The sequence below is a fragment of the Xenopus laevis genome, chromosome 5L (genome assembly GCF_017654675.1).
Source record: "Xenopus laevis strain J_2021 chromosome 5L, Xenopus_laevis_v10.1, whole genome shotgun sequence".
Classification (NCBI taxonomy): Eukaryota; Metazoa; Chordata; class Amphibia; order Anura; family Pipidae; genus Xenopus; species Xenopus laevis.
In genome coordinates, this window is record NC_054379.1 from 50,718,214 (window position 1) to 50,741,051 (window position 22,838).

The following is a 22,838-nucleotide window of genomic DNA, read 5'->3' on the forward strand; positions in this document are numbered from 1 at the left end:
GACGCAAGTCTGTTCGGATGGGGAGCAGTGCTGGAAGGACGCTCAGCACAAGGCAGGTGGTCCCAGGAAGAAAGGACCCTACCCATCAACCTGTTGGAAATCAGAGCCATTCGGTTGGGTCTGACCCACTGGCAACGCGACCTGTCAGGCCAAGTAATAAAGATCCAGTCAGACAACGCCACGGCAGTGGCCTACATCAATCATCAGGGCGGCACAAGAAGCCGAAAAGCCCAGAACGAAGCCAGCCTCATTCTTCAATGGGCAGAGGATCACCATGCCCAACTGTCAGCAATCTACATTCCAGGCCTCGTCAGACCCTGGACCCAGGGGAATGGTCGTTAAACGAGGACATCTCTTAGAGATAACCGATCATTGGGGCACTCCAGAGGTCGATCTCATGGCGACACGGCAGAATCGAAAGGTACCAACCTTCCTAGCCCGCTACCGGGACCCACTAGCTCTGGAGGCGGACGCCCTCACGGCGCCCTGGAACTTCAACCTAGCCTACGCCTTCCCTCCACTGCCTCTGATCCCCAGAACGATCAGAAAGCTACAGAGGGAGCACACAACCTTAATCCTAATTGCTCCAAGGTGGCCTCAACGCACATGGTACTCGGACCTCCTCAACCTATCCATAGCGGAACCCCGAACTCTTCCTCTTCGGCTGGATTTACTCCTACAAGGGCCAATCCGGCATCCCAATCCGGCACATCTCAGTTTGACTGCGTGGCTTTTGAGACCAAAATCCTGAGGAAGAAAGGTTTCTCAGATGCAGTCATACGCACCATGCGGGCAGCCAGAAAACCAGTATCTGCTAAAACCTACCACAGAGTATGGTCCACATACCGAGCCTGGTGCCATAGTCACAAGAAGACCTTCGCAGTTTTCTCCGTCCCAGATCTGCTGGAGTTCCTCCAAGACGGCCTTGCCTTGGGCCTCTCCCTCGGTTTTCTAAAGTCCCAGATTTCGGCTCTCTCTGTCCTTTATCAAAAGAGACTCGCATTCCTACCTGACGTCAAGACTTTTCTCCAGGGGGTGGCTCACCTTGCTCCCCCAGTTCGACCACCGGCTCCCCCATGGACCTGACGCTGGTGTTGAAGGCATTACAGAAACCACCCTTCGAGCCGATGGCTTCTATTCCCCTTCAGTGGCTTACCTGGAAGACCGTTTTTCGCCTAGCAATAGCCTCTGCCAGGCGTGTTTCAGAACTCACCGCCTTATCCTGCAAGTCACCTTTTCTCATTTTTCATCACGACAGAGCGGTCCTCCGCACTGTATCCTCTGTATTTTCACTTAAATCAGGAGATCACCATTCCAACATTTTGCCCGTCACCCTCCAATCCAAAGGAGGCTGCACTGCACACTCTTGACCCTGTCAGAGCCCTCAAATTCTACCTACACAGAGTTCAGGACTTCCGTCAATCGGATGCACTGTTCGTTCTCCCTTCAGGACCTCGAAAGGGTTTACCAGCGGCCAAATCTTCTGTCTCCAGATGGATCAAGCAAGCCATACTAAGAGCATACACCCAACAAGGTCGAGTTCCTCCTGTCAAGGTCAAGGCTCACTCCACTAGAGGGATGAGCACGTCTTGGGCCTTCAGAAACCAGGCATCAGCTGATCAGCTATGCAAAGCGGCCACGTGGTCTTCCATCCACTCTTTCACAAAATTTTATCACTTTGATACTTTTGCGGCATCTGACGCACGCTTCGGCAGGAGAGTTCTCCAAGCCGCAGTGGCTACTTCCTCATAGGGCCTATCCTTCCCGCCCTGAGGATAGGGGACAGCTTTGGTACGTCCCCACTGTCTCCTGTGTCCCCCAAGCCGACAGGGAGAAAAGGAGATTTTGTGTGTACTCACCGTTAAATCTCTTTCTCTTCAGTCGCTTGGGGGACACAGGACTTCCCTTCCCGGATGGAGGCCCTTCTCTGTCCTTCAGACATGTTACTGCCTGTTGTCAATATGTTCAAGTTACAAGTTGTTAGTTGTTATTCTCTACTTAGTACTACTTTGGTACAAACTGATTCCGGCTCCGCCTACAGCTGAGGGTATAGCCAGCGGAGGAGGAGTCACATTTCTTATTCTGTTGTGTCCTGCCTCCTAGTGGCATTAGCTATACCCACTGTCTCCTCACTGTCTCCTGTGTCCCCCAAGCGACTGAAGAGAAAGAGATTTAACGGTGAGTACACACAAAATCTCCTTTTATTACATATCTATTAATCTCTCCATTGTAATATCTTTTCTCAGCAGTTCCATATTACTTACTCTATTGCTGTGAATGCCAATGAAGTCATTAAAACAGGAAATTACGTTTCTCATCAAATTAACACTAAATTAACCTTTAAGTCTCAGAGATCATACTGCATTGTGATCCAGTGTAGGACATAGATAGTGACTTAGAAGCTGGTGGTTGGACAGCCATTTATGAGTAATAGATTCACTTAATAGAACAATGTATTCAAATTGTAAGGTGCATAATATATATTTCATTTCTAGGAAAAGTAATAAAATTGATGGAGAAATTTAAACAATGTATGGCTGTATTCCGAGATAACAGTAATTTAGTACTTACATGTAAATACATGTACAATTTTAGGATGTTTACTAAGTGACTGGCGGAAATAACCATATTTGATTGTTACCATGGAATACAATTAAAATAAAAAGCAAGGTGGCAAACTTCTTGGATGGGCCGTTGATATGACTAGCTTTTTATTCTGTTGTATTTTGCTTCTGAAGGTAAGAAGGGAGGCAATGCAAACACTCTGCTCTGCACCTCCATCTGATGTTCTCAAATGTGAAAGCTGGAATATTCTTCAAAAAAACCTCATGCTCTCCCTTGCAGATCCAGACTCCACGTTTACAGTAAGATATGTATTTATGTTTTTGGTAAATCTCAGTTTCTGCTGAATATGTTGAAACCCTCACCTGAACCAAAATATATATTGTTAAAGTGACAATCATGCGACTGTTGTGTTCACTAAAGTACCATAGTGATAGTCCATAGGACTAGGGACAGTTAATTAATATTATGTTTCAAAAACTAGTGCTAAATATTAATATTTTTGAATGAGCAGAAGGAAGCCCCATCAGAAAAGTGTGATATCTAATTATAATTATTTGCAGCCATGTATTAATGGAAGGTGGCAATTTCAACTAGAGCCCCCCTTCATATCCAGCTATTTCACTTACATAGCTTTTCTCAAGGTTGGTTTGTTTGTTTTTTTGTCTGAAGCCTGATGTGTGCTTTTATCAGTGAAATGTATTATGCATTATATATTGGTGGAACTGCAAAAATACAGTGCAAAATCAGGTAAAACTTAAAATGAGGGGATGTAAAATTGAGGTACCAATGTAGTTGGAGAGTCAGAAACTTTCCTAACTCAATTTACCTATATATTTAGGAAACTTATGTAAAATCCAGTAGTGAGATATTAATTATTAATGATGCCACTTGGATGATCTGTAGTTGATTTGTTTCTTAATTGAGTCGTTTGTTTCCTCTTAGGAGCGGATTTTGCGGTTTTATGCAAAGACATTTTCTTCTTCTCCACTCAGCATGGCAAGAGAAGTTTTTACTAGTTTAGGTATGTTGAATTTGTGAAGTTGCGACTGATAACTGTATAATCCACACTTTTCCCCTTTTTGAATTATGCTGTACCTGTAATTAACTGATTTTATGTGACCTAAGAAATATTTGATACACTGATAAATATGAATTTGCCGGTAACTTGTGCTTCTGATGATTTCAACTTGTTTTACTGGTGTTTCAAATATGCAAATCAGCAGTTAGAAATCATATTTCCATTTATATAGTTTAGAGTTCAGATAACATTTGTTAAATGCTTTTATCAGCACATCATAGTTTTAATGTACTTTTTATTTTTTAGCCAAACATCTAGAATTGTCATTTATTTCAAGAGAATATTCCAAATTTTTATTATCAAATGGTATAGAAATCACCAACCCAGAAATTGTTCGCTTGTTGAAAAAGGTACAGTCAAACTTTACTTTGTCATTCTTTTCAGATGGCCTGTCTTCCAATATTAATTGTGTTATTTTTCATTTTAGATTCGGCTTTTGAATGACTATCAGAAGGAAGCCCCATCGTTCTGGATAAGACATCCAGAAAAGTATGATATCTAATAATAATTATTTAAGCAAATTCTAGCTTTATATATAAGGAACCAGCCATTTACTATGTGACAGGTGTTTGTGCAGTGCGTGTAAACAACATGGTACCTGAAATTGCACTTTGTACACTGCATATATAAACATACCATATAAACACCTATCCTTACACTAACATATACAATTAAAAATATCTATACACATACTTACACAGAACTAACTATAGATCTTGATATCACTATAGCCTTAGATATTATACTTGTCCAAGAGGTTATCCGATCCACATTTAAAGGCATTTATAAAATCTGCTATCATAACATCACCCAGCAGGGTATTCCACAACGTCACTGCTTCAAATGAAGATTCAGTTCTTTAATTCTTCTGCTTCTTTGTTCTTTTCTATATTAAAAAGATCCTGTGTTATCTGTCTGTCATATAGTCTTTAATTGTAAAGAGTAATTATTTCCCCCAGTATGTGCCTTTTCTCCAGTAGAAATTGCCACAAAAACTAAACTTATTTTCTGTACAATAAGGTATATGGAAGAAATTGTGGAAAGCACACTGTCTCTTTTATCAGTTGTTCAAGACTCAAGCTCACCTTCACAAATCTTTCTGGATCCAGCCTTCTTCATGGCCTTGATTGATCCCAAAGCATTATGGTTTAAAAAATGGATGGTAATATAACTATAACTCAAATACTGAATTTTATAATAAAGAGGAGATTTTTTTCTTCTTTTAGGCTAATGAAACACGGGAAAGCTTTGATTCTCTTAGGGATATTCATTGCAGTCCAAATGCCTTAAATTGCCTATGATCATTTCTCAAACGAAAAGCACAGGAAAGGTGGGCATCAAGGGTATATTATGCTTTCCTGGTGGGAATGGTTATAGGTGATTTAGGCCATTTTGTAGAAACTAATTTTCTCTTATAGAAACGCAGCAGTTAAAACATTCTGTGTGTCACAGCTAAAACATACTTATAAGATCTTTATATTGTAGAAGGCAATGGTTGATTATTTGGAACATGATTCAAATTTGACCTGAAATTGAAGTGAATTATGCCCAGTTTTTTAATTTTTTTTTGCACTTTTCCTAATGTTCATCTGTATGATGGTTTGTGCATGCTATTCACATTACCATTTTTAAAATTGACTCTGTATATATGGACTTGAAGAACTGTTTTTAGCGTGTGTCTGAAATGTTAGCCTCTTTAAAAGTAGTGTATTTTTGATGTTGCCTTGACACTCAACACTAGCATTCAACACTACTGGGCTGCTTGGAAACAGAATAATAAATGGGTAGCAGTTTGTCAACTTTCAATGTTTTTTTAAAAAAAGCAAAATACAAAAACTGAACCCTTTTCATAGTGATATGGATGCAGCCATCATAATAGTAAAGCAAAGGCTGCTAGGCAAAATTTAAATTGCAGTGAGTAAGTCATTCTTTCACAGAAGGCTGGGGAATTCAATCAGATGGAAATTGATATACTGTCAGTTTTTCTATTATGAAATTCCATAATTAAAATAAAACTTAGGTGCTGTACTGGGGCACTTTAATAACCTGTTCACTACAGTATATATGAAGATGTTTCATAGTTTTAAAATAGCTGCAGGAAATATTTGGTTCATCAGAAAAACGCTAGTCCAAAAGCATGATTCAGAGATGCGGTCCAGATTATTCTTATAACCCAACAAGTCTCATTTACTTTAATAGTTACTGTGAGTGCAATTTATGTGTGTATGGTTGGAAACATTTTTGGCATTATTTCTGTAATTAAGTGTCTATTAGATTTCTTGGGACTCTGAACACTTGTATACTGTAATGCATCTATTATATGTTCCTCTGTAGAAATAGTTACCACTCTGGTGATAAAAATAATAGTTAGTGATGTAACTACAGTGCAACTACAGTTCTGCAGACCCTGGGGTAAAATTTGCACCTGAGTAACCCCCCCCCCCGCCCCCCCCCACACACACACACACACACACACACACACACACACACACACACTTGTGAAAACTCTTACTGTTGTGCAGTCTTGTAACACACACACACACACACTTGTGAAAACTCTTACTGTTGTGCAGTCTTGTAGAAGGTATCCCCTGTGAGTGGGTTTGGGGAGCAGTTACACCCCTGCCCTCACGGTAATTGCACCATAAGTTGCCTCGTCATATACATCTGCACTGCTGACGTGTTTTTAGGATTCCACAGTGATCTGATAAGGTTGCATGGTAATCATTTTAAGGGTCATCACATTTTCCCTTGTTTTCTGCCATTTATTTGATGGAATGTGTTACAGTGTCTGGTTGCCATTCTCCCTAGCATTTATGAAGGTGTTACTTACAGCCAGTATAATTGTGCTGTGGGATCCTTATGAAAGGCTGCAGGGGAACAGAGCATTCTCTTAGGGCTCTTACACACAGCTGTTTTTGCCTGCGCTCCCCTGCATTGCGCTTTCTTCGTTCAGCCGCAGGAGTAGACACAGTCAATTATTTTGAAGGGGGCTGTACTCACACAGATGCATGTATGCGCGAAACGCAGGTGAAATGCAACTTGCTGCATTCCAACTGCGTTTGCGGCTTACATGCGTCTGTGTGAGTACAGCCCCCTTCAAAATAATTGACTGCGTCTTCTCCTGTGCTCCCTTGCGGCTGAACGGAAGGAAACGCAATGCAGGGGAGAGCAGGCAAAAATTGCCGTTTAAGAGCCCTTAAGGCGCTTGAGGTGTAGCCAGATGAAAATAATCCAATATGGCACCGACCAGGTTCAGCATCAGCAGGAACAATCTTGTAAACATGTTCCTAGCTTTATGGAGAGGACATGCATTACATCTAGCATATGTATTTTTTGTACTAAATTAAATTAAGCAGGATCATTTCAGAGATTACTAATCCTTTGAATGATTATTCCACCTATTGAGTAATAAATATTAGTAATAAACTGTATGCACTTAACACACTCAGAATGTATATATTCTAAATAATAATTAAAAATGGTAAAAATAAATTGTTCATTGATTGAATTACATTTCTGCATGCGTCCTTTGCACTCCTTATATTTTCTCCTCTTTTTATATTGAAGCATGCCTACTATAGCAGAACTGTGGTGCTACGGCTGCTGGAAAAAAAATATAAAACTATGGTGAGTAAAAGTTCTGTCTGTTTATTTGTGGCTTTAGAGAAACATACAGAATGTTTGACATTCATGTTTTATTTATGTTTGCATAAAACTTTGAAAATCCTTACACCCTGCTAAACGAAGGAATAAACAGGGTAGACTGGGCCGGTGGGATACCGGTAAGAAAAAACATGTGGGCCCTGCCAACCCGGTCCCGGCTTTAGCATATTCCCTATTATGCTTGTCCCACACACCTTGCTTGTGTTTGGTAGTTATATATAAAAAGGCTATTGCTGCCATCTCAGTGGTTGGACTAAGGCAGGGGTAGGGAACCTGCGGCTCTAGAGCCGCATGCGGCTCTTCATCCTGCTTGCTGCGGCTCAGTCTCGCGGCTTTCTGTCAGGTCGTATTTACAGCCCTCGCACCTGCTGGTGGCTTCTTGAGTGTGTGACCGCGGTAAGAATACTCAAGAAGCCGCCAGCAGGTGCGTGGGCTGTATAGACGTCCCAGGAGTGGCAAGACTGAGCCACAGCAAGATGATTCATCATGGTCCTTACCATGACGATCAGCATGGAGCTTCAGAAACAGAAGTCACATTAAACAGATGAGAACATTAGCATTTAATAGGACTATTCAGTGTTTAATTTTTTTCAAAGTAGCCCTGCATATACACAATGCACTTCTGTTTGTTGTATTCTGTTGTTGTAACAGTTAAAATTAAAAAAAGGTTAAAAAAGTTTATAAGCTGTGTTATGTTTTGCGGCTCCAGACTATTTTTCTTTAGTGGGAGAGGGGCAAAATGGCTCTTTTGATCGTAAAGGTTGCTGACCCCTGGACTAAGGAAACTGCTTCTGCACTATTCTGTTTGGTCTTTTAGAGCACATAAGTGCCACATGGTTTTAGGTTGGTGAGTGTCATGTCGCAAATCCCAAAATGTTCTTTTGTTTTTTGAAAACGAAGGCAATACATGGTATACATTATTTTAACTAAGAGCAGAATTATAATGATGTTTCAATGTGATTTGTTGTTTCACAGATTGTTGCAGCTATTGAACAGTGCTTTTATTACTTTGAATCTTCAAAAGAAGGATTTCAGGAAAACTCCAAAACCACAGTGGTCCCACAACATATTTGTAAGTATTTATCAATGCCATCTATTGTAACTGTTTTTATGAAATGGTATTACACAGTTATCTGTGCATTTAAAATACTTGCACAGTAATCATATTTTATGATTATATAGTATTGGTTATTTACAGGGGTTACATACAGATAAACAAAAAGTATAGCTTTATTATCATTTGTGCATTAGAGTGTCGACAGATTAATACAAGATTTTCTTACATACAAAGGTCAATGTAATTATAAGTTTTTTAACAATCAATAAGATGTGTCCTTTCAAGTGACCAGTAAGTACCCACCTCAGTGTTATTTAACTTGTAAAATTCCTGAATATGCTTCTAAAAAGGTATAAAGGAATTAAGGCAAGTGAATTATATTAATATTTGGGAATTCTATTAATCTTTGTGCTGTTGCTGTCAGTCAAGAAAAATTTAACATTGGTTACATGTTTGAGGTTTGGTGTTCCTCTCTTGTTTCCCTACAGATACTAAACAGAAGACATTTTACACCAGAAGAGAATTACATTATTTATACTTTGTCCATTCCCTCAGTCTTCTAGGAAAATTGTTGATATATAAACATGGCAGAAGATTATTCCCTCTTAAGGTGAAAAACAGAAAAGGTATCAGGACTTCCCACACCAGTGCCTTATGCTTATTTTTTTGGCATTCTCAAAGCAGAACTTGCATTCTTTGTATAAGATATTGCTGTTGTTATAAATATTTATTTTTTTAGTCATTGAATGACGTTTATTTAAAATAATTTGCTCTTGACCTTGTGAATAACACTTCAAAAAACATTGCAGTACCCATTGGAGTTTACCAATCTGCAAATCTGCATAGTTTTGGACTGCAGAAAATTCTTTTACATATTAACTCTTGAGCCATTGCATTTCCATCCCATTCAAAGCAGTCAATTCACCCATATTTTGGACACCCACATGTTAAATTTGGGCAATTTTACGTGCTTTTAATAAAAATGTTTTTTTACAGACACAAATAGAAGTCCCTAGCAACACAATTTCATTAATCCCCATAAAATTTGGACAGATTGCCTATTTTGGCAACCTGTGTGGCAACTGTAATTACTTAGTTACACTTAAGAACCCCAGAAGTTAATCAGGGTTAGTTTCTTGGTTGCTTGTGATCCTTGTTGGCAGAAGTTCACTTGTTGTACATCTGTTATTGGCTCTACACCACACATTGTTTTAAGATAATATGTTTATACATGTATCTGTTTTTTCCTTTTAAAGAGGTAATTTCTTTGTCTGACATGGTGGTGCTATTTGTCAATATCATGGTGTATTGTCCAAACGGTCCAAAGAGGGCACTTGGAACCTATACAGGTAAATGTTATACATATTATACATATACATATTCATACATAAATATATTTTTTTAAATCTGGGCATTTATGTTGTAAAAAAAGTTGAATTTATTATATATTATATATATTTATATATATATATTTATAGATTATGTTTTTCCACTCCTCTTCCACTTCAGTGTATGGTATAGTTCCTTATTAAATGTTCTTTTTTTTTTTTTTTTTTTAATAATCTGTCTTGATTAGTCTTTGATTTTTGAGTTCAGAATTGACTGTTTGACTGTCTGATTTTTTGGCATTCTATATTGTTCTGGATTACTTGTTTTTGTGCATATAAAATTTGTATGCAATTGAAAAAATTCTAGGGTGTCTACATACCACTTGCTGTGGTAAGCCTCTGCATACATGGTATCAATCTGCATACATTCATATTTATGATGTTATCACCTAAAAACATGCGGGAGATAAGATAATGTGAAGTGGAAATTTTGCATCGATTTTTAAACATTTTATAAAAAGTATTAACTTTAGCAAAGCTGTGTAATTTATGAGTAAGGAATACAGATTTACTTACAGACGTTTGGACAGCACTCTACAAGTTTAATTTCGTCTCAAAATTCTTATAAAGTTTGATAAAGGCTGAGACGGGCCTCAAACCTCACAGAATCAAGTGCATAGTACAAACATTAACGTGTAGCAAAATTAATTCTTTCAATGTATGGTACATAAAGTAATAGCAACATGAGACAACAATGCACTTAACTGAGCAAGTATTTCAATGCACTTAACTGAGCAAGTATTTTTCTTTTATTATCTTGCAGCAGCTAATAAAAACATAGTATATGTATATAGTTTTTTAACACTCATAAGGGGTCATCCTCACCCGCCCCTCATGAATACAGCACAGCCACACATAAGCAGTGCAGTGCTGCCTCCATAAGACCTGTGGAAATTTAGGAAAGTGTCTGTTTACATGCAAATATTGATCCACCTTCCTCAGCTTGGATACTTCTGCAGAGGTTAATCTAATTAAAATGAAAAAAAAACCTAATCTCTGGTATATATATGGGTAGTGTCACTTTGATGGTGCCTCGTGAGAGTTGAGTACAGTATATTCTGCAGAGGGATCCCATCTGGGAGGTTGATCAATATCTGCATGAGAATAGATTTTATACATACAGTAGTTGATACATTTGTTGTCTTTGGCCTCACTGACCAGAGTTCCTGATTTTCATTAAAGGCAGCTGTTATAATTGATACATGTAGTTGCTAATACTTCAGAAATACAGCTATGAAATGTATCAACTAACTGTAGCAATTTGTAACAGTTCCGAATCTGCATCTGGATTCCTGAGCTGCCGGACTGAAACACCGGAGATACAGGAACATTAAACTTTAATTCTGGAAAACCGGTTGAAAATTAAACATAGAAAGCAAGAGAAAAGTCTTTATTTCTGATGAACAATCCGAAAACGACTGAACTGAAAAAAGTTTTTGGAAGGTGACCAACCCCTTTAAGGCAGACCGTTCATAGCCATATTGTTTTCACATTCAATGTATGCAAAAGAAATTCAAAATATGCTGTCCTATCCTCCTATCATTAACTCAGTTACAGTTACAGAAAGCAGTGAATATTGGCTTATTAGCCATCTCACATTTTGTTTGCAGCATTTAAATTATGCAATATTGTGTCTTATTTGTGTAGGGTATTATGCACCCTCAACTTTGGCAATGGAGGCTCTTATGATGCTCTGTGATTGCAAGGAATGTGCTGGGGAATGCTTGTATACTGGTGTAGTTGTAGATACTCTCCTGGGCCCAATACAAAAGCTTCTGAAAGGAAAAAAGGTTGGTGACAGTACCTTTTCTAATTATTATACTTTGTTATGGGTGGTAACTGAGAAATTAATAAGAAATCATGTTTATTATCTAGAAGCTAAGAAAATTAAGCAATACTACATTGCATATTCTTTAACAGGGAGTAAACTTTTAGGGGTAAATTTATCAAAGAGTGAAATTAGAGATCTCCACAGTCTGCAGAGTGAAATACCACCTCTCTCCATCTCTATGGGATTTTTAAAGGTGTATTCATCAAATGGTGAACTTTCACTATCACCCTTTGATAAATACGCCTTTAAAAATCCCATAGAAATGAATGGAGAGAGGCAGTATTTTACTCTGCAGACTGGGAGATCTCTAACTTCAAACTTTAATATATCTAACCCTTAGTATGTTCTAAAATGGCCAATTCTAAGCAACTTTTCAATTGGTTTTTATTATTTATTTTTTATAGTCTTTATTACTATTATTTGACTTCTTCTTCTAACTCTTTCCAGCTTTTAAATGGGGATCGCTGACACCATCAAAAACTCAAAAGCTACAATTTTCTTGTTATTGCATTTTATTTCTCCTCTTTCTATTTGTCACTCTCCTATTCATATTCCAAAAACTCTGTAAGGCTACACTTTTCTTGTTATTGCATTTTATTTCTCCTCTTTCTATTTGTCACTCTCATATTCATATTCCAAAGTCTTATTCAAATTAATGTATAGTTGCTGGGGTAATTTGGATCCTAGCAAATAGACTGCTGAAATTGCAAATTGGAAAGCTGCTAAATAAAAAGCAAAATAACTCAAAAACCATACATAATAAAACATGAAAACCAATTGCAAATTGTCTCAGAATTGTCTCATGCCAAAAGTTAATTTAGAAGTGAACAACCCCTTTAATTAGCAGCTAAACATGGTATAGACTTTTTGGCACAGGACACATATGTTTTAGAAGTTATAATACCTCACTTATAGACAACCAATGCTACAACCTTACATTGTAGCTTCCACTGGACAGGAACCAATGTGATTGATGAACAATGCGTAATCTGTAGCATGCCAGTGCTATATGAATGAAGCCAATCGTAATATTACATAGTCTAATAAATGTTAACCAGCTTCATTTTATCTTGCACCTCAAAATACTTTTTGGTTGTCAGAAACACTGTCCCTGACAAATAAAAATAAATATTGACTAGGAGGCTTCAGTTTTATGTGATTTTTTATTTTTATTGTTTATTTTTCTGTTTTGGGCTTTGGTCATTGATATCCCATTCTTACCTGCACAGCAAATACGTAAACTACTGTACTGAAAAATCATAAAAATGAAGACCAATTTCTAATTAACTTAGAATGCTACCATATACAGCATGCTAAAAGTGTTTAAGGGTATAAGATAACAAACGTTTAGAGATTGCATGATACTTTTAGTTTTTCTAATACATTATTCTTCTTAGGTTCATGTGAATTGTGATGAAAACACCTTGACTTATATTGCTGATATTTTAGCAAGGATTGCATCTACTGAAGGAGGACGTTCTCTTCTTCTCTATGGGGAAAAAGTGGACTGTGCAAAAGACAGGTATTGTTACCATATAACTTTTACTGGATTGCTGTCTAAGAGGGAATTATACAAGCTCTAAAATAAAAATATTACTTTGCATGTTGTAGGGCCTGTCATGATGACACGGATTATCACACTAGTTATTAGAAGAAACAAAGGTGATTAGTGACATGAAAAGCCACACACTGTTTTGGATACCCCTGGAACTAGAGAAGTGTTAGCTACAGAAATGTTTCATGTCACTAGGAACTCATAGGCCCTCATGCTGTGTGCAACAAAATTACATACATCAAGCATATTGCATAGATTCTTTGTGATGAAGAACTTGAATTTTGTTTTGCTTCTCTTATAATGCCTCCATTAGAAATGTCCTTCTCTATAAGTTAGCAGTTACTGTATGCACTGTGTGCATTTACAGGAATTGTGATGTGTAACTTCATATCAAGAAGGGTAACTTTTAAATGTAAGTGGAAGTTGTTTGGGGCATACACAAAGTAGTCAAATAATTGAACATACTGCTACAAATATGAACCTGACTAAACTATAAATCTACTACCATCTTAACCCCTTCATCTTCTCTGAGCTCTTCATTAGGTTTGAATCTGTGTCTTGGACCTTTTAAAGAATAACATTTAGTAAAATCATTGTAACTACTTGGCTACTGCTGTGTGACTGTATGTGAAGTTAGCATAACCTCAGACTCGCAGTGCCAATTTATAATTGTAGCTTTGAGACTTGTATAGCATAGGCAGGATTTTGCTTTATTATGGTCCTGAATTCTTTAGTGTCGTACAAACTCTTCAGTGGTTTTTAAAAACATAATCATGTTGTATGCTTCTCTTAATATGTCTAGGTGATAACTGCATATAGTTAAAGGGGACCCGTCATCCAAAAAAAATATTCCAAATCCTATTTTATCACATTAGTCAATCAAAATTTACTTTAATTACACTGTATAAATTATTAAAATTTTGTTTACTTCAGTCTGGGATGTCCTAATTATAGCAAGTAGGTAGGAGCCATTTTATGGACACTGTTATTAAGGCAAGCCTTACATCATCTCAGAATCTTGTTTGTGCACCAGAATGGGGGACCTGATGTCCATCCCCATGCCCTGGCTACACAATTAAATGGTTAAGAGAATGGTGGGAATGTGGGGAGAGCCTAAAGCATAGATGAGGGGCAAGCAATATTTGATTTTGACAGTTTAGATTTTTAAATGTGTTTACAACAGCTATGAATTTTTTAATAAAAAATAGTATTTGGATTTCTTGTTTAATTTGAAAAGGACTTTTATTATACAGTTTTTATGTCTGGGTGTCAGGTCCACTTTAAAGGACCAGTAACATCAAAAAATTTTAAAAAAAAAATTCTTTAGTATACAATGAAAAAAAACACCAACACAAATTATACTTTAAAAAAGCAAAGTCTTTATTAAGAAATAACTTACAGAAACTCTGCTTCCTGTCTTGTACAGAAACGGCGAAAGGGCGACCATCCATTGAGCGGCACTTGATTTCTCCTCCCTGGCTCTCTGCTGCTGGATCTTTTAGCTGCCAAATTCTGTGCTTTCTGAAGTACAGCAGCGCTTCCAGCATGAACTTTCTACAGATCTGCGGTGCCTTGCTCATCGGTTCCAGCCGCGGTGCAATTACCAGCATCCCTGAGGCGCCTTCTGCATTCGCTAATTATCCCAGATGTATGGGTACAGGACGGGAAGGTCCGGACATTAAAAGATGGCTCTGGATGCTGCTGCTGCCCTTCGCCTCTTGAGCCGGTTGATCTCTTACTGCTGCCCCTGCGCACCGGCACCGTATCTTCTACCGTGTGTATAATATCTGTGCACAACTCAATGCGTGTTCCGGTGCGCAGGGAAATGGAATGCATCAGAAATGGAATTCAAACAAAGCAATTCGCCGGCAGTTGTTCCCGGGCAGCCAGCAAGAGGGGAGACTGGGCCAGGAAGATACGGTGCCGGTGCGCAGGGGCAGCAGTAAGAGATCAACCGGCTCAAGAGGCGAAGGGCAGCAGCAGCATCCAGAGCCGGCTTTTAATGTCCGGACCTTCCCATCCTGTACCCATAGATCTGGGATAATTAGCGAATGCAGGAGGCGCCTCGGGGATGTTGGTAATTGCACCGCGGCTGGAACCGATGAGCAAGGCACCGCAGATTGCAGAAAGTTCATGCTGGAAGTGCTGCTGTACTACAGAAAGCACAGAATGTGGCAGCTAAAAGATCCAGCAGCAGAGAGCCAGGCAGGAGAAATGAAGTGCCGCTCAATGGATGGTCGCCGTTTCTGTACAAGACAGGAAGCAGAGTTTCTGTAAGTTATTTCTTAATAAAGACTTTGCTTTTTTAAAGTATAATTTGTGTTGGTGTTTTTTTTCGTTGTGTACTAACGAATTTTTTTAAAAATTTTTTTGATGTTACTGGTCCTTTAATGCAATTTCCATCTTAGTTTGCTTAACAGTCAAAAGGGGTTATTAATGCTTGCTTCTATCTTATCGTTAATCAATATGTTTGCATCAATTTGTGTTTGACTTGTGAATTGGAATGATTGCCCGGAACATTTTATTTTGTTTAATATATTACACTTGCTGTGTTTTAAAGCATTGTAGGTGCTCATACCATAGCCCATTTCACTAAGAAGCTTCTGGATGAAGACATTCCTGCATTAGCTCAGTCAGAGGTGCTGGCTCTTCTGAAAAGTACTTTTATATTTGTATGCCGCCAAATGTATCACACATGTGAAGGACTCCATGTGTTTATTCCTTATCGACTGCATGAATGCATTGCGGAAGCATGGAGAAAGGTAACCATATTTCATTGACATTTATTTTATCTTACTTCCAATTGTGGAGCTGATGGGTAAAAAGGATGGGGCGGCAGGATCGGAGATGCGTACATGCCTGGCTGAGCTTGCCCTTCATGAATACAGCAGTGCCCAAACACAGGTAGTGTCGTATTTATCGGGGACATGCAGGTCCTTGCACATGTAGACCCTCAGTCCGGTCTAGTAGGTGGTAAATGAGCCCCAGAAGCTTTTTGAATCTTGGGAAATATATGTCTGTATCTGTCAGAGCATGAAGAAAGCCTTATTCACTGAGGTGTGCCTATATGTTAGGCACCCTCCTATTAATCCAATTGCTAAAAGTCTTCTTTTAGGAAAAAATTCCACCGGCCTAGGAAAAAAACATGTGCAGTGCAGGACTGAAATTTTACTTACCTTTCCCAGGCATACATCTTCAGACTTAGACTAGTGCATGTGTACAAGAATAACATTTTTAATCAGCTGGAGACTCTCTGTTTATTCCCAGGGGATTTTTATAGGTGTATTTATCAAAGGGTGAAAGTTAGCGTTTACCATTTGACAAATACAACTCTAAAAATCCCATGGGACTGAATAGAGAGTGGTGATATTTTACTGCAGTGATAAATCTGCCCCTATGTCCTTTGTGCTAAAATAGCGTTGGTATTTGATATCTCTGGAATACTAGGAATAAATGTTACATTGCTGGGAAAAAACATGTTGTACAAAAATACTTCAAATAGAATGTACAAAAAAATTAGCAGATGAGGTGGCACAGGATGAAGTGAGTTTAGCCATTGGTTACAATAATAAGCCATTACGTTTAGCTTTAACATCACTATCTGGGCCGGAAGTAATTTTTTTATAGGATTAAATAAAGTTTTATATAAGGCATAGAAATATATATTGCTTTTATGTAATAATATAGTGATTATACGTATGTACCTTTGTTTGATTTTACTAATATTGTGAATATTTCCTAAACTAGCTTAGTTCAAATAGATTCATTCTGTTTATATATAAATTTTTTCATAGACTGCTTTTCTGTCAGAAAGGACTCCAACACCTGTTGCTGGAGCTGCTTCCCTTTCATCTGAAAGCCAGGAATCACTTGGGACGTAAGTAATTGTAATGTTTGTACTGTATGTATGTACAATTTTTTTCTATAGCGATACAAGGATATCCAGCGATCAACAATCTCACAATACAGAAAGGTAAACAAAGTGAGGTCACGCAGAGATTATGCTTTCATCCCTTGAGTTTTAGCAATAAAAAAACCATGTATTCGAGTAATGACACCATGTATGTGTCACGGTCGGCACCCTAAATTCAGAACCGATGCTAAGCACCCTGTTCTCGGCTTTTGCTTCCGCCTTTAACAGCCGCCTTTCACCTCGGGAGGAGCCCTCGGCTAATCGGATGCCGCCAGGTCTTATTAAGAGAGGTGCAAAGCGAAGGGTTCTGAATGAGCTAAGGGGCACGACGGTAATGCAAAGTCTTTTGGGCAGAGGGTCACGGTACAAGATGTAGACAGAAAGCGTAATCAGATTAGGCCGGGTCGAGGCAGGCAAGGGTCAAACCAGGAGATCAATCAGAAGGGATTCGGAATAAGCGAAGTCAGTTACCGGGCAAAGGTCAGGATACAGAGGTCAGGATCGTCAGAAGCAGGCAGGGGTCACAACAGGGAATCAGATTAACAGACAGCAAAACAGCACAGAAGCACCAGGAACAAGATCCTATAACGGGCAATGATCACAAGCCCAAATGCGCCTTTGGGCCAGCACGCCTGCACCTATAAATTGAGAAGAGGCGCCCCGCGTGCGCCCTTAGGAAACGGCGCATAAGAGGAGCAAGATCGGCTTGGCCCCGCCGAGAGCGCGGCAGGCGTCCCTGCCGGCCCACTAGGCCACCAGGGTGAGTAATCCTCAAAGTATATATATATATATATATATATATTTATTTATTTATTTATATACACTTTGGGTGAGTATCCGCACTCTAATCCATTTCACATATAATGGGTGCTTGCTCTAAATTATATACATACTTGTCAAGAAGGATCAGCAAGGATCAAGGGTAAAGATCCAAATGTGGATCGAAACACTGGAATGCACATATAAAAACATAGAGGAGCACACCCTAAACTTGTAATCTATACTTCGTCCAGTTTTCTATTCAGCAAGAAATATTATGTTCAAGGCCAATACTCCCTAATTTAGTTATTAACCTTTTGTGTGGTACTGTATAAAATGCTTTAGCAAGATCTAAGTAACTCACATGCAATGCAACTACAATATCTACATATGTGATCACATACTGGTACAAGCTCATAGTATTGTTATTTGAAATGTATTCAAGTATCTTATCCTTTATTAACCCATCCAATTTTTCTGCCACCAATAGTTTTCAGGCTGAGAATAGCATCCCTTTTTGAAAATGGTACCACATTAGCAATTTATTAGTCTCTTACTGCCATGTCAGACATCTAAAAATACTGGAAAATTAAGTAAAGAGGGCTTGGCAGTCACAGATCTGAGCTGTTATAGTACACAGGGATAAATATTGTCCAGTCCTGGACATTTGTTTACATTCATATGTTCCAGTCTCTTTTGAACTTTCTCCAGCCATTAGTGGTTAAATTATTATTAACTGGGTGTATTAATAAAAACTGGTTGATTAGTTCTAACCTCCCTCTGATACCATGCAAACCTTTTGAGCTTCACCACTTCTTAACATTATTTACACAGCCTTAATATATATATTCATCTTGCCCATATTAGGAGTCATTCTTCTTTTGAATTTGATTGAATTTGAATCTAATTCGAGTCGAGTTTTCAGTTAGTTAAAATTTGTCCAAGTATTTAAAGTTTAGATTTGATTAATAAATTTCGAATTTATGGGAATTTTTCAAAACTCGCATGAATTCGAAATTCGACCCTTGATAAATGTGCCTCTAAAAGTTAACAGAAAGGCGAACCACCCCTTTAAGACCAATGTTTTGATAAACATTGTGTAGGCTGCTGCTGCATCAAGAAAAGAGAGAGAGAGTTACACATGCACTTGCAATGTCAGCATGTTTGACTGTACTGAATTTCGATGTAAATTCTCAGAGCAAATTTCAAGTCCGTTTTGACAAACTATATTAGTAAAAGATATCTTTTTACCCATGTGGTGTTTTGGGGTGAGAAAAAGTAGTGAGTAATTCAGACTGACATCATCTAAAATTTGTTTATTGTATTGGCTATGTGAAGTTGTAGATGTCATTTCACCTTCATAAGTTACCACAAATGTAGTTTTAAATTGAGATGAAGAAAAAGGTACTTTATAACATGATAATCACTGTAGCTCAGTGAATCAGTGCTAAAACATGTTTCCTAGAAATCATGTCCCACTCCATTAAATACAAATTAAAATTTTTTTCTTTTCCTCATTTTATGTATTCTTATTTCTTTAACATGAATGACCTTTTACTGAATTTGAGAGTTTGGTTTGGAATAATTAAAAATATTTATTTATAATTATATTTATTTATAATTAAGTCTTTGTTAATTAATCTAAGAAAATTAGATTAATTTGTTCAATCATATATTTTGTTTAGGGAGCTATGGGAGGAATCGCTGCTGGACAACTTATTAAATTTTACTGCTACGCCAAGAGGACTTTTACTTCTTCAACAAACTGGCACCATAAATGAATGTGTGAATTACATGTTCAGCAGATTTGCTAAAAAGCTTCAGGTAGGTGGTTATATATAACATGCTGTATGAGCAGTATTTTACAAAAAAATATATATATATTTTAGATATACATATACATATACAGGTATAGGATCCCTTATCCGGAAACCCCATATCCAGAAAGCTCCGAATTACGGAATGGATGTCTCCCATAGACTCCATTTTATCCAAATAATCCAAATTTTTAAAAATGATTTCCTTTTTTTTGTAATTATAAAACAGTAGCTTGTACTTGATGCCAACTAAGATGTAATTAAACCAGCCTATTTGGTTTATTTAATGTTTAAATTAATTTCTAGTAGACTTAAGGCATGAAGACCCAAATTACGGAAAGATCTGTTATCCGGAAAACCCCTGGTCCAGAGCATTCTGGATAACAGGTCCCATACCTGTATATATATAATTATATGTATATATATATTTATTTATTTATTTGCCTTGTTGTGTTTGTATTAACATTCAGTTTTCAAAATAAAAACTTTTAGTTATATATTTGCAATATAAAGTTGTGTTTTTTTCTTATTTTTTATAATACCATGAGATCCCCAGCTGTGTGAGAAATCCAGGCCCTGATTTGTGGAAAGTCCACAAAGGCAGAATTATAGGGGGGGCGGCAAGCTGCCCAACCACATGTGCATTGGTTTGGAAGCACTGGTGATTTTTAGGAGATACAATAGTTTTTAGAATTTCCTGAGCATCAATCCCCAGTACTCTGACCCGATGCTGATAATTTGCGCATGTGCACAAAAGAAGAGGAGGGGATGGGGGCGATGAATGTCAGAGGGCCTAGAGGTGCCTGCTATGTAAATGTAGCCCTTATGAAACCCATGCAAAACCAACATTAATATAGTTTATACATAATGGAAAACAATTCTGCAATTGCATGTTCTCTGACTCCCTTTCATCTAGCACATACTGTCTAGGATAAGAGAGCTAGGATAAGAGAGAAAATGTGTTTTGTCATTGCTCAAAATACCAACTAAGTTCATGATAGTGGAAAAGCATTAATCCTTTATTAATAATGATTTTTATCAGTTTGAACAAAAGAAGCCAGAATGTAACATTACAAATGGAGTGCATTTTATCTATGTAGTGAAGTAAGGATTTTTCTTGTCACCATATCAACCATGTGGCTACATTTTAAAAAGACCATTATTAAACATTGTTTTGCGTTTAAATCAATATGACATTTGTTACTATTCTAGACCAAACAATGTCATTAGAAAATTTGCTCCATCTGTATGTTTTAAGGGGACTTTACAGTTTCTAAACACATTTTGTTTCATGCAGGTAAACAGATGTGAGAAATTTGGTTACGGTGTGATGGTTACACAGGTAGCAGCCACAGCTTCAGGAGCCTTAGCCCTTCAAAGATCAGGTAAGTTTGACTAATTTGAGAATTTGTTTTCATTGGGAAGAAATATGGGAAGAAAAATGATAAAAAAAACTGTTGTATGTGTGACTGTACAATGTGCAGATATTAAATCTATAATTCAGAGACACTGTATCTTGAATGTCTACCGTATGACATTGGTACTTCCCATATGACCAAAGAATTCCTCATTCTTGATTAACTTGATTTTTTTCTCTTTGTAAATGATGGTCAATAAACTAGCATAAATCCATGTTTGTGTCAAACTAGTTCTGTGGGGGGTTTTATAGCCTTATTTGAAGCAAAACCAACCTGGTTTAATTAATGTTTTTAGTAGACTTGAGATATGGAGAGCCAAATTATAGAAATACCCCTTATAGACCTGAATAACAGGTCCCATATTTGTACAAACATATTAGTATTCATATATAATAAACATTAATACAAAAGCCAAATTAGGCTGTGTGGAGGGAATGGGGTCCTGCTGACCAAATTAAGTATTATTTCAAATGTCCGTAAAGTACAGGTACTGATTATGGGGAATATGGCTCAGTGTGTAGATATGCCTTGTACTATGAACACTGAAAACTAAGTTTGTTTTTTCTCTATATATTTCTAGGTTATGTTCAGGCCCTTGTTACTGATTTATGGTCTGCTTTGGAATGTGGAAGAGATGATGTCAGACATATACATCCCAAACCTACTCCAATGGATCCCATTGACAGAAGCTGCCAAAAGGTAAATAATGGCTTTGGAAGTAAAACTTATTTTGAAACTTACAAGTGGAGGTCAGAATTAATTAAATTATGATGCAATACTATAGGAACTGTTTTGATTTGATCCATTTTCATTGCCTGCGGTCAGGGTTTTGTGTAAATCAGTGCTGTTGAACTTCTGTGGTACAGAGGGCTGGAATTTTTCTGGCCTACATGGTGGAGGGCCGATAATGGAAGCCAGTGTTGACCACTCCCTATTTTTAAAACCACACCTACTTTAAACCACACCCATATAACCCCAAGACCATATCCACATTAATGGTGGTAGCAACCCAAAAAACAAAATGGTTGGTGCTCACTGCAGGGATATCTGTTATCACTAATATGTGAAAAAAGTTAAGTCATATATTAAGACATACCCTTAAATTCATATGCCTCCTCCTCCCCTGTGGCACTGCCCCCCCCCAGCACATGATTGAACACCTTAGGGGCCCCTAACAATAATGTTCAAATACTAACAAACCCCAGTGATACTCTTTAAAGTTTACACATGGTAAGCAAACACAGCAATCAGACCTTAAAGTGGGGGGCCACACAAGGGGGTCACTAGTTGGACAGCAATGAAGCAATGATGTAGATGGTTCCCTTACACATTTGAGAAGAATGTTAAATTGCTGTGGTCTGGGAGACTTTTTCCTATTTTCTACATCATATTCTGTATGCTTTTTCTGATTCAGTCTTTTATAGCAATTGTGAACTTGCTTTCATCCTATCCACCTGTGTATGAGCTGCTAGGAAAGCAAGATTTATCTTCAAAAGAAGAATACTCCCTCCGTGAAATGCCTACCTCTTTTGCTGTAAGTACTCTCCATATACTGAATTAAATCAACAATCTGTTAACCCAATAATAAAGACCCAGATTCCCTGAATATGGTGTGTGTGTGTCGGGGGGGTCTGGGGTTGTATCCAGGCTGATTGCAGGCTCACATTCCCCCTACCTCCTAAAGTTAAAATAATTTTCCCTCTGACCTGGCTGTGACATCACTTCTGCCCATCTGGTTTGCGTGGGTCCCCGTGTTAGTTTTAAGGTTCAGCTAGTGTGGGTAGGGTTGGG

General features: G+C 37.9%; 1 protein-coding gene across 2 annotated transcripts in view; it reads left to right on the forward strand.

Moving 5' to 3' along the window:
- Positions 1-22,838, forward strand: part of tbc1d32.L (TBC1 domain family member 32 L homeolog) — a 62,519-nt gene that overhangs the window by 16,734 nt on the left and 22,947 nt on the right. For both annotated transcript variants that reach the window (XM_041562735.1, XM_041562734.1), the window contains exons 6-22: positions 2,739-2,864; positions 3,508-3,586; positions 3,890-3,993; positions 4,071-4,132; positions 4,664-4,805; positions 7,214-7,273; positions 8,285-8,381; positions 8,855-8,992; positions 9,623-9,715; positions 11,402-11,544; positions 12,983-13,107; positions 15,701-15,902; positions 16,935-17,017; positions 19,498-19,636; positions 20,927-21,014; positions 21,628-21,746; positions 22,462-22,581. In XM_041562735.1, the coding sequence (XP_041418669.1) occupies positions 2,739-2,864; positions 3,508-3,586; positions 3,890-3,993; positions 4,071-4,132; positions 4,664-4,805; positions 7,214-7,273; positions 8,285-8,381; positions 8,855-8,992; positions 9,623-9,715; positions 11,402-11,544; positions 12,983-13,107; positions 15,701-15,902; positions 16,935-17,017; positions 19,498-19,636; positions 20,927-21,014; positions 21,628-21,746; positions 22,462-22,581 (1,920 nt within the window). The remainder of the gene's footprint in view (positions 1-2,738; positions 2,865-3,507; positions 3,587-3,889; positions 3,994-4,070; positions 4,133-4,663; positions 4,806-7,213; positions 7,274-8,284; positions 8,382-8,854; positions 8,993-9,622; positions 9,716-11,401; positions 11,545-12,982; positions 13,108-15,700; positions 15,903-16,934; positions 17,018-19,497; positions 19,637-20,926; positions 21,015-21,627; positions 21,747-22,461; positions 22,582-22,838) is intronic.